The 15,536-nt window shown below is 42.9% G+C and overlaps 1 protein-coding gene across 3 annotated transcripts in view; it reads left to right on the top strand.

The window, feature by feature from the left end:
• Positions 1–15,536, top strand: part of LOC121281889 (probable tubulin polyglutamylase TTLL1) — a 104,269-nt gene that overhangs the window by 67,441 nt on the left and 21,292 nt on the right. For all 3 annotated transcript variants that reach the window (XM_041195018.1, XM_041195017.1, XM_041195019.1), the window contains one exon: positions 2,267–2,375. In XM_041195018.1, coding sequence (XP_041050952.1) covers positions 2,267–2,375 — 109 coding nt within the window. The remainder of the gene's footprint in view (positions 1–2,266; positions 2,376–15,536) is intronic.

The following is a 15,536-nucleotide window of genomic DNA, read 5'->3' as shown; positions in this document are numbered from 1 at the left end:
GAATATGAGTGAACTACATATCTTGATCCATTAGAAAGATATCAAAGTAAATACCTGAGATACTTAACTAGTGAAGATGAACCATTAATCCTAATCTGACTGGTGATCACTTTGCGGAACACCTTTGCTCAATTCCGCAAACATGATCCCAACCTTCTGGTTGCTTGCCATTTCAATTCAGCATCTTGCTCTCATGCCCCATTTCTGTTCTCGGCCTGCTACAGTGTTCCAGTGAAGCCCAACGTAAGCTGGAAGAATAGCACCTCATCTTCTGATTAGGCACTTTACAGCCTTCTGGACTCATCATTGAATTCAACAAATTCAGACCATGAACTCTGTCTTCCATTTTGAATTTGCATTCAAAGAGGAAAATTTGTATAAAGGAGAGAAGGCTGTTTGTAAGGGAGGCAGTTTAAGATCCAACAAGTGTGAAAAGCCCGCAGCCTGTATGTACCAAACTATTGCTTCCAGGGACTGAAGTTAAGAGAACTCACTTTGATACCGACTGTTCAGGGTATTGTTCATTTTGCCTGGGTCTGTTAAAATGTGTTTGTCTTCCTGTTGCCTGAACGAATGTGTGACTGGGAGTTAACTTCTAAATCCCCTAATTAATTTATTATAGTAGTAATTAGTAGACATATGTATGTGCTTACAATCTTTTATTAATAAATGTTTATTTTAGTTTTATGAAAATCTCTTAAGACTCGGTGGTCTTATCACTGAATTCAAAGCCCACATCTTGAAACATACAAATTGAAAATTAGTTGTGACAGTTGTTTCAGGTTTCCCTCTGGGATTTGAACAGCTCAGCATTTATCATCTGCTGTGTCATAACCTGCCCATCCCCCCTTTTTCAACAGCATAAACCCAATCACATTTCTACTTCTCTTCAGTTCTGAAAAAGAGCCATATTTGATGCGAAACGTTAACTCGGTTTCTCTCTCCAAAGATGCTGCCAGACCTGCTGAGTTTTTCTGAAACATTCTGCTTTTATTTCAGATCTCCAGCATTCACTGTATTTTACTTTTACATTAAACCTAATCGTTCGGACATTAGGACCTTAGCTAAGATGGGGGAATTCCCAGACAGGAACTGATTAAGTTACAAGGGGGAGTATACCAGTAACGACCATATTTGTATAACAGAGTGACAGTCACGTGACAGGCCCACCATTTGTGTGTTTAAGTTTCTGCTTTCTCTGCAATAAGGGGACAAGAGGCTGAGATGCTGATAAGAGAAGACCCGAGTGGGGTCCCTCCTTCCTCCTCCTCTCTCCAACCTACCTTGCAAGCTTTTGAATCCTATTTGTTGACCATAACCTCCCACTGATGCTCCTGCTGCAGACAGACATTTGTTGAAGGAAATGAACCCCACACTACTGCCTTCAATAGGACAGCCAAATCAGCTGGCTATGTCTTTAAATTGCATCCACAAGGAAAACAGCAGGACCACCGAATTCATCCTTAAGCCAGCTGAGTCACCAAGCTATGGACCATATAACCTTTCTTTTTCTCTGGACTCTAATTTGATTAATCTAGTTTTCCTCACTCTGTAATCTGGTGGATGGTGGGAGTGTGTGTGTGGTGGGGGTGGGTGTGTGTGTGTGGAAAGTTGGAGCATATTTATTATTTTACTTAGACCAGGTTAAGTACAATAAAGCTAACCTCTGTTAAACCAAGAAAATCTATCCGATTGATTCTTTTATGGTCGCAACGTGTGAACGGTTAAACACTCACTGAATTGGCAAATATTTCTTTTTCACAAAAACCATGTTACAGTCAAATAAGGAGAGGGAAAAGAAGGGAGCCTCCTTACTTGATTGCATTGCTAGGCATTCACCTAGGATTAAATACATTGTTCAAGCGTGAAATGGGACAGAATTCGGACAATCACAAAGCGTTACAGAGTCCGCTGTGATACAAAGATTGTTATTGGTTAGAACAAATGGAAAATTGATGTTCATTGACATATGTCAGTCAAGACTGAAACATTAATCAAAGGATCTGTGATCTGTGAAGTTTAATTAGAACGGATTGCTTCTACCATGCGTTGTGTAAAAGTAACTTGCCCATTAGCTGTTGCAGAAGATAGACAGTATTCAGCGAGACTGGTGAACTTACTATAAGGATAATCTTTTAATTTTACTAATAATTTTGACAAGGTTATTACTGCATGCTACTGAAATATGACAATTTTAGTTGCCAGTGCATTCATTTTCTTGCAGGGTGAATACAATATTGCATTGCTTGTTTCCTTTATGTTGTAGGTATCGACTGGGATTTTGTCGTTTTTGTACAATGAAGTACACTCCAAGCACCAGTGAATTAGATAACATGTTTGTGCATCTTACAAATGTATCCGTGCAGAAACATGGGGTAAGTTGCTTAGGTCCTGCATGTTGGGTGGTGAATTGACCAGTGTAAAAAAAAAAGTGCATGAAAAATAGGAGCCTGTTGCACCAATCAATAAGATCATGACCAATCTTCTTTCTCAACTTCACCTTCCAGCACTATTTCCACTCTGTCTAAAAATACAAAAATACAATATGCTCTTCAACTCAGAATCCACAGCTCTCTGAGGTTGAGAATTCCCAGAAATTCACAACCTTTTGAATAAAGAAATTTCTCCTCATCTCAGACCTGTAAGGCCAGTTCCATATTCTGATACTGTGTTTCCTAGTTCTAGACTCCTTAGCCAGGGGAAACATCTTCCCACCATCCACCCTGTCGAGCCCCTTAGGAATTCCAAAGTTTCACTTCTTCATTCTTATAAATTCCAAAGAATATGTCCCTAGTCCACTCAATCTCCCCATTATAAGACAATTCCTCTCATCCCAGAAATCAGTCTAGTAAACCTACATTGCACCCTGTAAGGTAAGTATATCCTTCCGAGGTAAGGAGACCAAAACTGTATATGATAAACCCTCACTATAAGCTGCCCCTGTTATGGCACAGCGGATGGTAAATGCTGAGCTGCTCAAATTCCAAAGGGGAACTTGAAACAACTGCCACAACTGTTCTGCAATTTTTAAATATTGCCTTGAATTCAGTAGTAATAGGACCACCAAGTCTTATAGGTTTCTTACAAAACTAAGTTAAACTTTATAGGTCTTATAGGTTTCTTACAAAACTAAATTAAACTTTATTTGAATAATAAAAATGATTTTAAGCACATACATAGAGCTACAAATTACTACTATGCTAACTTATAAATCCCTTAATCTAACTCTCAGTTACACCTCCATTAAGGCATCAGTAAAACACACAGATTTTAAAAGACCCAGGCAGGGTAACAGGATACCCTGAACAGTTGAATTCAAGGTGAGGTTTCTTAACTTCAGTTCTTGCGGACAGAAGTTTGAGGCTTAAAGACTGGAGGCTTATCACACTTGTTAGATCTTAGGAGCCTTCTCTTACACACAGCCTTCTCTCCTTTATACATATTTTCCCCTTTGAATGCAAATTCCCATTGTTTCATTATGTCTTTGGACGTATTTCTCTAATAAAATCTATCATAGTACCAATTTTACCAGTAATTTTTGGGAAAAATACACACACACACACACACACACACACACACACACACACACACACACACACACACACACACACACTCTCTCTCACTCTCAGACCCAAAGACACAGACCCCACTATTACTCTACAATAAATCCCGGTAATGTAATGAAAATTATTATATCTTCCTGACATTCCCCCTTATTAAAAGATGAACCGTTATGGTTTAAAAAGACAGCTTCATTTTCTGAACCCATCTTACATTACCTCCTATACGTATTACACTATTGCATTACCAGCTGTATGCATTGATGTAACAATATATATACAAATCCTTGGTATCAGCATAAATCATTCCAGTCCAGTGTCCAGGTTCTACATGTCCAATTTTCCCTTTAAGCTTCAAACCCTTGACAATGCATCTGCAATCAATCAGATTTTCTCATCCCGCCACATGTATAATCTGTAGATTAAATGATTGCAGTAATAAATTTCATCTGAATAGCCTTGCACTTCTGTCTTGAAATTTGTCCAGAAACTTTAAAGGATTGTGGTCTGTATAAACAATTGTTTCTGACGAATTGTTTACAACATAAATCTGAAAATGCTGCAACGCTAACACCAAACCCAAAGTCTCTTTCAATTGTTGAATATCTTCTCTGTTGTACATTCAACTTCATAAAAAGTACCCTATCGGTTTCTCAATTCCAGTGTCACCTTCTTGTAACAATACGGCCCCACTGCCTATATCGCTTGCGTCACCGGCAACTTAATTTGCTTGGCGTAATTGGGTACTGCCAAAACTGGTGTCGTAGTTAAAACAGTTTTCAAACTGTCAAAGGCCTTCTGATACTCCTGTGCCCATTGAAACTTCTTGTTCTTTTTTGATAGTTCAGTCAATGGAGCAACCACACTGCTAAAATTCGGTACAAATTTGTGATAAAACCCACTTAAGCCCAGAAATCTTAAAACGTCTTGTTTTGTTGTAAGCATGGGGAAATCCACGATATCCTTGACTTTCACACCCTCAAAGCCACCTTACCATGTCCAGTGGTATGGCTTAGATACGTAACTTGTGCTTTTGCAAATCCACTTTTATCCAAGTTCACAACCTAATTAGCTTCTTGTAATAGAGTAAATAATTCTTCCAGATGTTGTAAATGCTCCTCCCGCATCTGACTGAAAACTATCAAGTCGTCAATATACACAGCACAATTGCCCAGACCTGCAATTACTTTGTCAGTCTTTGAAATGTTGCAAGTGCATTTTTCTTACCAAATGGTATGACTTTAAACTGATGTAGTCCACCTGGCATCTCAAAAGCTGATGTCTCTTTGCTCTCTCTGATAATGGTACTTGCCAATATCCTCTCAGCAAGTCAATCTTTGTGATAAATTCTGATTGTCCCACTTTCTCAATGCAATCTTCCAACCATGGCATATGATATGAATCCACTTTTGTCACTGCTTTCACCTTTTCATAGTCCACACACAATCTTTGTGTTCCATCCAGTTTCGGTACCAGCACAATAGGCAAACTCTAGTTACTGCAACTGGACTCAATGATATCATTTTGAAGCATTAATTCAAGTTCTTTTTTGCAATTAACTTTGCCGGATTTAACCTATAAGAATGTTGTCTTATCGAAGATGAAACTCCTACACATAAATCATATGTAGCTTAATTTGTCCTTCCCAGCTTATTCCCACAAATATCTTTGTGTGACTGCAATAGCTTCCCCACATCACTTTGACACTTGTTTGGAAGGTAACTCATTATATTTAAATTTTCAAGTACCCCCTCATTATCTAATTTGATTAGTGAAAAACCAATTTCAGAATCCTCCATTTCTATCTTTTTCTCTTTATCTACCCCCGCTAATACCTCCTTTAGGCCCTCTTCCCTGTCAAAGTACTTTTTAAGCAGATTTACATAACACACGCTCTGCTTCTTTCTTGTATCTGGAGTATTTATGAAATAATTAACTTCACTCAGTTTCTTTCAGTCCTGTAAGGTCCAATAAACCTTACCTTTAACGAGTCACCCAGAACCAGCACTTTCTCCCCAGCAACAAAACTATGAGCTGTAGCTTTCCTGTCCACCCTCACTTTCGTCACTTGCTGTGTTATCCTTAAATGTTCCCTAGCTAACTCTCATGCTCTGTCCAATCTCTCTTAGAAATTTGATGCATAACCCAGGAGAGTAGTTTCTGAATTTTGACCCACCAATTTCTCATGAATCAATTTCAGAGGTCCCCTTACCTCATGACCATAAACTAGTTCAAAAGGACTAAAACCAGTCGATGCATTAGGAGCACTCCTAATAGCAAATAACAAGAATGGAAATCCCCCATCCAAATCCTGTGGATAATCCTGACTATACGCCTCATCATGGTTTTTAAAGTTTGATGCCATCTTTCCAAAGCCCCTTGTGACTCTGGATGGTAAGTTGTTGACTTAAACTGTTTTATCCCCAAACTGTTCATTATCTCCTTAAACAGCTGTGACATGAAATTTGAACCCTGATCTGATTGTATTTCTTTAGGTACCCCATACTTTGTAAAATATTTAGTCAACTCTTCCATAGTTTTCTTTTTTGTAATATTTCTCAAAGGCATTGCTTCAGGAAACCTCGTAGATACATCCATTATTGTCAGTAAGTACTGACTTCCACTTTTAGTCTTAGGGAGACATCCTACACAATCTTGACCCTAGTAAAAGGTTCTTCAAATGCTGGAATTGTAATTAAAGGTGCCAGCTTAATCACTGCTTGTAGTTTCCCTATCACCTGACATGTGTGACATGTTTTAGAGATATTTCTCTATGCAATCCAGGCCAATAAAAATGTTTTTGTATTTTTACCTGTGCCTTTCTAATTCCTAAGTGCCCCTCCATTGGAATTTCCTGAGCTATCCTCAGAATTTCATTTCTATACACATATGGTATTACAATCTGATGTACCTCCCTCCAGCTTTCATCTGCTGAAGCATGATGAGGCCTCCATTTTCTCATTAAAACATTATCCTTAAGGTAATAACATTCTGGAATACACTTTGCCTCTGTTTCTGAATAAGCTGTCTGATATAACTGTTTTATTTGTGAATCCCTTTTCTGCAACTCCACTAACTGCCTTGAGTTAAACACCTCAGCTGAATTGTCCTCTCTTTCTTCCTGAACAACCTTATCAAACACAGTGCCAGCTGATTGAACTTCCACACCTTCTGTCTGCCTTTGAACTTCCTGTTGTTCTTGTTTCAATCTATGAAGTTGTGATTTTATTATCACACAATCTGGAAACATTCCAGGATGTTCTCTCTGCAACACTTCTGTTGAAACCACTTCTACAGGCTGCTTGACTACCATAGGCATCACCCACATCTGTGACGCAGCTATATCATTACCCAAAATAAATTGAACTTCTGCAATGTGTAATTTTTCCACTACTCCAATGATCACCTGTTTTCCACTTACTCTTTAAATTTGCCTTCTACAATGGTTTAGCTTCTCTTTGAACCCCATTTATTATCATCTGTTCCTTCAATATTCTCTCTGAACAACAAATATCACTATCCCACAACACTAAGGATTGACTAGACCCTGTGTCTCTTAAAATTTTAACATCTTTACCTATTCCACCCTGTACACACAAAAATCTTTAAACATTTCTGTAACCTGCTCCTCAGAATTCTCTTGGGTAAATTGTGAACACATTCCCACCTCTTTACCCATTGCTGATTCTTCCTGTTTTACCTGTATACATAGCACTGGTTTTACCTGTGCCTGAACCTCAACCCACAGTACTTTTACTTCGAGTAATTTTCTGCACCCCAGTAACTCCCAACAGATTTTCCCTGCAATTTCCAACACACTGACTTCGTGTGTCCAAGTCTTACAATGAAAACTCCTAAATTTTCAAGTGGCACTTCCACCCTCTGCACCTTCCTTTTTACTCTGAGAAAAAACTTCCTTTGAATTTCCACCTACTCCTCTTCCCTGACTATGCACCTTCCTTTCACCTTGCCACTTTTTATCCTTTTCTGATTTAAAAGGGTAACAAAGAAAGGTTTAGCTCTATGAACAAACTCACCATCAGCTATCTCTGGAGCTTGTCTTACAGTTTCAACCCACTGTTCCCCATCTAACTACTGAAGGAATTGAATCTTTAAATTCTTCCAAAAGAATGACCACTCTAAGAGCTGCATATGTTGTCTCTATCTTTAATGTCCGTATCCACTGGTCAAAATTACTTGCTTTACTCTTTCAAACTCAATATAAGTTTGCCCAGGCTATTTTCTCATATTCCTAAATTTTTGCCTCTTTGCTTTAGAAACCAACTTGTATGCACTCAAAATAGCCTTTTTTACTACATCATAATTCACTGATATTTCTTCTGTCAGTGAAGCATAAACATCATGTGCTCCACCCACCAACCTGAATTGTAACAACAATGTCTAGTTTTCCTGTGGCCATTTCATCTATTTAGCTATCTTCTGAAATGAAATAAAGAATGCTACAACATCTCTTTCCTCAAACGTTTATAGAGCTTGTACAAATTTAAACATCTCCCCACTGGGTTCTGATCTGGAAATAAGTCCTTCCGCACCTTCTGGGGCATATTTTTTTCACCGTCAGCAGTTTAAGCTGGAATTCTCTGTTTCTTTTTCTCTCTCCTCCTTTACTAACCTCACCATTTCTAATTCCCTTTCCTGCTTTCTTCCTCTCTCCTTCCTTGCTGCCTGTTCCCTTTGAATTGCCCTTCTCTTACCTTTTCTTTTTCTGTTGTCTCTAGCTCAAGTTTTTTCATTTGCAACTGAGTTTGAGCCCATTCCAATGAACCACCCCTTGGACAACTCTGTCTCTCAGGTATTCTGGGAACCTGGGTTTGAGTCCCACCATGGCAGATGGTGGAATTTGAATTTTTTTTAAAACCTGGAATTAAAAGTCGAACAATGAGCATGACCAATGGAACCATTGTTGATTGTTGTTCACTAATGTCCTTTAGGGAAGGAAGTCTGGTTACACGTGACTCCAGACCCACAGCAATGTGCTTAACTCTTACAAGTCCTCTGAAATGGCCTAGCAAGCCATTCAGTTGCAACAAACTGCTACAAAAAAGGAATGAAACCAGACGGACCATCCGGCATCGACCTAGGCACCGGAAACAACAAAGGCAATCCCAACCCTGTCAATCCTGCAAAGTCCTTACTAACGTCTGGGGACTAGTGCCAGAATTGGGAGAGCTGTCAGACAGACTAGTCAAGCAACAACCTGACATAGTCATCCTCACGGAATCATACCTTACAGATAATATCACAGACACCACCATCACCATCCCTTGGTATGCCCTCTCCCACCAACAGGGCAGACCCAGCAGAGGCTTGCAAGTAGTCGTGTGTTAAAGCTTCACCAGGTTGACTCCTCATTTTAAGCTATGCCTGGTGCTACTCTTGGCATGCCCTCCTGTACTCTTTATTGAACGAGAGTTGATCCCCTGGCTTGATGGTAATGGTAGAGTGGGGGATATACCAGACCATGAGGTTACAGACTGTGTGCAAGTACAATTCTGCTGCTCCTGATGGCCTGCAGTGCCTCATGGATGCCCTGCTCTGGGGGCCAGGGCATAGTGGCATAGAGTCGGGAGGGAATTGCCCTGGGAGTCCTCAACATCGACTCCGGATCCCACGAAGTCTCATGGCATCAGGTCAAACTTGGGCAAGGAAACTTCCAGCTGATGACCACATACCACCCTCCCTCAGCTGGTGAATCAGTGCTCCTCCATGTTGAAGAAAGCACTGAGGGTGGCAAGGGCGCAGAATGTATTCTTGATGGGGGGGACTTCAATGTCCATCACCAAGAGTGGCTCAGTAACACTGACCAAGCTGGCCAAGTCCTAAATGACATAGCTGCTAGGCTAGGTCTGCGGCAGATGGCAAGTGAACCAACAAGAGGGAATAACATACTTCACCTCAACCTCACCAACCTGCCTGCCACAGGTGCATCTGTCCACGACAGCAGGAGGAGTGACCACCGCACAGTCATTGTGGAGACGAAGTCCCGCCTTCACATTCAGTTGCGTAGCACTACCACTGTACTAAATGGGATAGATTTCGAACAGATCCAACAACTCAAGACTTTCTTTATTCGTTGGGACATGGGCATCGATGGCAAGGCTAGCATTTATTGTCCATCCCTAATTGGCCTTGTTCAGAGGGCATTTAAGAGTCAACCACATTGCTGTGGGTCTGGAGACACAGGTAGGCCAGACCAGGTAAGGACAGCAGATTTCCTTCCCTGAAGGACATTCGTGAACCAAATGGGTTTTTACAACAATTGACAATGGTTTCTTGGTCATTATTAGACTTCTAATTCCAGATTTTTATCATAGTGGGATTCAAACCCTGGCCCCCAGAGCAGGGCATCCGTGAGGCGCTGTAAGCCATCAGCAGCAGCAGAATTGTAATAGCATACAATCTGTAACCTCATGGCCTGGTATATCCCCCACTCTACCATTGCCATCAAGCCAGGGGATCAACCCTAGCTCAATAAAGAGTGCAGGAGGACATGCTAGGAGCAGCACTAGGCATACCTTAAAATGAGGTGTCAACCTGGTGAAGCTATAACACACGACTACTTGCATGCCAAACAACATAAGCAGCATAGACAGAGCTAAGCAATCTGGCAACCAACGGATCAGATCTAAGCCCTGCCACATTCAGCCGTTGAACGGTTTTGGACAATTAAACAGCTCGCTGGAGGAGGTGGCTCCACAAATATCCCCATCCTCAATGATAGAGGAGCCCAGCACATCAGTGCAAAAGGTAAGGCTGAAGCATTTGCTACGATCTTCAGCCAGAAATGCTGAGTGGATGATCCATCTCAGCCCCCTCCAGAGGTCCCCAGCATCACAGACGCCAGTCCTCAGCTAATTCGATTCAGTCCACGTGATGTCAAGAAATGGCTGAAGGCACTAGATATGGCAAAGGCTATGGGCCCTGATAATATTCCGGCAAGAGTACTGAAAACTTGTGTTCCAGAACTTGCCACGTCCCTCGCCAATCTGTTCCAGTACAGCTTCAACACTGGCATCTACCTGGCTATGTAGAGAATTGCCCAGGCATGTCCTGTACACAAAAAGCAGGACAAATCCAACCCGGCCAATTACTGCCCCATCAGTTTACTCTCCATCAGTAAAGTAATGGAAGGGGCCATCAACAGTGCTATCAAGCAGCACTTGCTTAGAAATAACCTGCTCACTGATGCCCAATTTGGGTTCTGCCAGGGCCACTCAGCTCCTGATCTCATTACAGCCTTGGTTCAAACATGGACAAAAGAGCTGAACTTCAAAGGTGAGGTGAGAGTGACTGTATTTCACAGAGTGTGGTATCAAGGAGCCGTAACAAAACTGGAGTCAATGGGAATCAGGGGGAAAACTCTCCGCTGGTTGGAGTCATACCTAGCAGAAAGGAAGATGGTTGTGGCTGTTGGAGGTCAGTCATCTCAGCTCCAGGACATCACTGCCAATTTCCTCAGGATAGTGTCCTTGACCCAACCATCTTCAGCTGTTTCATCAATGACCTTCCTTCCATCATAAGGTCAGAAGTGGAGATGTTTGCTGAAGAATGCACAATGCTCAACACCATTTGCGACTCCTCAGATAACTGAAGCAGTCTATGTCCAAGTGCAGCAAGTCCTGAACAATATCCACGCTTGGGCTGACAAGTGGCAAGTAACATTGGCACCAAACAAGTGTCAGGCAATGACCATCTCCAACAAGAGAGAATCCTGCCATCGCCCTTTGATGTTCAATGGCATTACCAACACTGAATCCCGCACTATCAACATCCTGGGGGTTACCATTGACCAGGAACTGAACCGGACTAGCCATGTAATTAGGTGGCTATAGGAGCAGGTCAGAGGCTAGGAATCCTGCGACGAGTTACTCACCTCCTGACTCCCCAAAGCCTGTCCACCATCTACAAGGCACAAGTCAGGAGTGATGGAATATTCCCCACTTGCCTAGATGAGTGCAACTCCTACAGCACTCAAGAAGCTTGACAGCGTCCAGGACAAAGCAGCCCACTTGATTGGCACCACAGCCACAAACATTCACTCCCTCCACCACTGATGCACAGTAGCAGCAGTGTGTACCTGCTACAAGCTGCACTGCAGGAATTCACCAAGGCTCCTTCAACAGCACCTTCCAAACCCACGACCACTACCATCTAGAAAGGCAAGGGCAGTAGATAGATGGGAATACCACCAACTGGAAGTTCCCCTCCAAATCACACAGCATCCTGACTTGGAAACATATCGCCATTCCTTCACTGTCGCTAGGTCAAAATCCTGGAACTCCCTCCCTAACAGCACTGTGGGTGTGCCTACACCACATGGACTAGAGCGGTTCAAGAAGGCAGCTCACAACCACCTTCTCTAGGGCAACAAGCGTTGGGCAATAAATGCTGGCCCAGCCAGTGAAGCCCACATCCCGTGAATAAATGAATGAATAAAAAAAAGTCAACTCCCAGAGAAGTCTTAGCAACTTCCAAAGCCATATTGCAGTCTCATCATTTCAGAAAAACCTCACACCAACTCCTGAATTCAAAATGCTTCTCATACTCATTATCTTAAGATTCACCAACTCCAAACCAATCTAGGAATTTCAAAGCATCCCACAAAGAACCCCCAATTTGTTAAGGCACAGTCGATGGTAAATGTTGAGCTGCTCAAATCCCAAAAGGAAACTTGAAACAACTGCCACAACTGTTTTGTAATTTGTATATATTTCGAGATGCCTGCCTTGAATTCAGTAGTAATAAGACTACTGAGTCTTATCGGTTTCTTACAAAACTAAATTAAACCTTTATTAAATCAAATAAGTACATACCTAGAGCTACAAATTACCACTATGATAACTTCTAAATCCCCTAGTTAATCAAACTCTCAGTTACACCTCTGTAAAGGCATCAGTAAAACACACAGATTTTAAAAGACCCAGGCAAAGTAACACGATGCCCTGAACAGTCGAATTCAAAGTGACTTTTCTTCACATCAGTTTGAGGCTTAGAGGCTGGAGGCTTTTCACACTTGTTAGATTTTAGAATTCCTTCCTTTACACACAGCCTTATCTCCTTTATACATATTTTCCCCTTTGAATACAAATTCCAAGTCTTTGGACTTAACTTTCTAATAATAAAATCTATAATAGTACCAATTTTACCAGTAATCTTTGGGAAAAATATACAGTGTTTTTTAACTTCTCCTGACTAGGTGAAACATTTCACCCCTTCTTTTGAATTGATTTTAGTCTGATTTATTTAAAAATGCAAATGTTTCCTTTACACCTCACATTCTAAAATTTGCCCCATGGTTATCTATTTAACATTTCATTCCTAGCTTATCTTCTGATACAGCAAAGCCTTTAGACCTTTAATTCATTTAAGTCTCTCACACACAGTCTCCCTCTCTCTCTCTCACACACACACACAGACCCCACTATTACCCTACTTTACCATAAATTCCAATAACATTGACAATTATTATATCTCCCTGACAGCTCCAAAGTTATTTCGCTTAACATAGTTTATTCTTTAGGACTTATTTTTGATTTACTCGCCATTTTCAATTCTACATTGCCTGTACCCTAGCCCCGCACCTCCCCGCACTGATCTAGGCTAGCCGTCGTCATGTCCTGATGCTGGAGCCACCGCCACTGTCACCAGAGGCCCAGACTGTGGGGAGAGCACAAGGTCCGAGATCCGAGAGCAGGAGCTGCGGGCAGGGACGGGGTGCTGCAGGCTGCTGAACGGGTGATGAACTGTGAGTAACCCGGATAGGGAGTGAACCCCTGGCTTCTTCCACAGGCCCTCAACCACTAATCAGGTGATGGAACTGTGACTAACCCACTGAGGGAGTGGCTGTTTCTGCCGCCCATGCCCCCGGTGCCCTCCGCATCCTCGCCAGATGTTTGCATGGCTCTCCCGGCACCATCGCTGTAGCCCCCAATCCCCATGCCTGGCTTCTTCTGCACCACCCTGCGGGACGGGCTCAGCCACTCCAAACTGTCAGGCAGGGGTCCAGGCCCTGCAGACAGATTGGGAATGGAGAGAGAGGGAAAATGGGGAAGAAAAAATAGGAAAATGGGGAGAGAGAGAGTGGGAAAGGAGAGAATGAGAATGCATAGGAAAGGAGAGAGAGTGGGAAAAGAGAATGAGAGTGGGAAAAGAGAGTGAGAAAGGAGAGAGGGAGAGTGGGAAAAGAGAGGGAAAGAGAGAGGGCAAGGAAGGAGAGAGAGGGAGATAGGAAAAGGAGAGAAAAAACAAGATAGTAAAAGCAGAGAGAGGGATAGAGACAGGAAGAGAGAGAGGGACAGGACAGAGAGTGGGAAAGGAGAGAGAGAGGGAGACAGGAAAAGGAGAGACAATGCGAGACAGGAAAAGCAGAGAGACAGGAAAAGGAGAGGGAGAGAGACAGGAGGAGGACAGAGAGGGACAGGAAAAGAAGAAGGAGGGAAAGGAGGGAGAAAGTGTAGTGGAAAGGAGCAAGAGAGAGTGTGAGAAAGCAGAGAGCGTGGAAAAGGAGAGAGAGAGGCGGAAAAGGAGAGAGAGAGGCGGAAAAGGAGAGAGAGAGCCGGAAAAGGAGAGAGAGAGCCGGAAAAGGAGAGAGAGAGCGTGGAAAAGGAGAGAGAGAGCGTGGAAAAGGAGAGAGAGAGCGTGGAAAAGGAGAGAGAGAGCGTGGAAAAGAGGGAGAGACAGAGGGAAAGGAGAGAGAGAGCGTGGAAAAGGAGAGAGAGCGTGGAAAAGGAGAGAGAGCGTGGAAAAGGAGAGAGAGCGTGGAAAAGAGGGAGAGACAGAGGGAAAGGAGAGAGAGAGAGACAAGGAAAGGAGGGAAAGAGAGTCGGAAAGAGGAGAGAGAGACAGGGAAAGGACAAAGAGAGACACAGGAAAAAGAGAGAGAAAGACAGGAGAAGGAGAGAGACAGGAACAGGAGAGTGAGAGAGACAGGAAGAGAAGCGAGAGAGTGAGAGACCGGGAAAGGAGAGAGAGTGAGTGGTAAAGAAGGGAGAGGGATTGGAAAAGAGGAGAGAGAGAAAGTGTGTTGGAAAGGAGAGAACATCTGTGGCAGAGGAGAGCCAGAGAGAGAGTGGGAAAGGAGGGAAAGAGAATTGAAAAGGAGAGAGTGAGAGTTGTATAGGAGAGAGACAGAGTGTGTGGGAAAAGAGAAAGAGTGGGAAAGAGAGTGAGAGAAGGAGGGAAAGAGAGAGAAGGAGGGAAAGAGAGAGAAGGAGGGAAAGAGAGAGAAGGAGGGAAAGAGAGAGAAGGAGGGAGAGAGAGAGGGTGGGAAAGGAGAGAGAAAGGAAGGGAAAGGAGAGACAGAGGGAGGGAAAGGATAGAGAGAGAGGGAGGGAAAGGATAGAGAGAGAGGGAGGGAAAGGAGAGACAGAGAGAGGGAGGGAAAGGAGAGACAGAGAGAGGGAGGGAAAGGAGAGACAGAGAGAGGGAGGGAAAGGGGAGAGAGAGAGAGGGAGGGAAAGGGGAGAGAGAGAGAGGGAGGGAAAGGAGAGAGAGAGAGAGGAAAGAGAGAGAGAGAGGGAAAGGAGAGAGAGAGACAGGGAAAGGAGAGAGAGAGAGACAGGGAAAGGAGAGAGAGAGAGAGACAGGGAAAGGAGAGAGAGAGAGACAGGGAAAGGAGAGAGAGAGAGACAGGGAAAGGAGAGAGAGAGAGACAGGGAAAGGAGAGAGAGAGAGACAGGGAAAGGAGAGAGAGAGAGACAGGGAAAGGAGAGAGAGAGAGACAGGGAAAGGAGAGAGAGAGACGCAAAGGAGAGAAAGAGACAAGGAAAAGAGAGAGAGAGTTAGATAAAGGAGAGAGGGAGAGAGACAGGGAAAGGAGAGAGAGCGAGAGAGAAAGGACAGAGGGGGAGGAAAGGAGAGAGAGACAGGAAAAAAGAGAAAATAGAAAAAATGAGAGGCACAGGAAAAGGAGAGAGAGAGACAGGAAAAGGAGAGAGAGAGACAGGAAAAGGAGAG

This window comes from Carcharodon carcharias, chromosome 9 (assembly GCF_017639515.1).
Source record: "Carcharodon carcharias isolate sCarCar2 chromosome 9, sCarCar2.pri, whole genome shotgun sequence".
Taxonomy (NCBI): Eukaryota; Metazoa; Chordata; class Chondrichthyes; order Lamniformes; family Lamnidae; genus Carcharodon; species Carcharodon carcharias.
The sequence above is the reverse complement of the archived record's forward strand: the minus strand, read 5'-3'. Positions and strand labels throughout refer to the sequence as shown.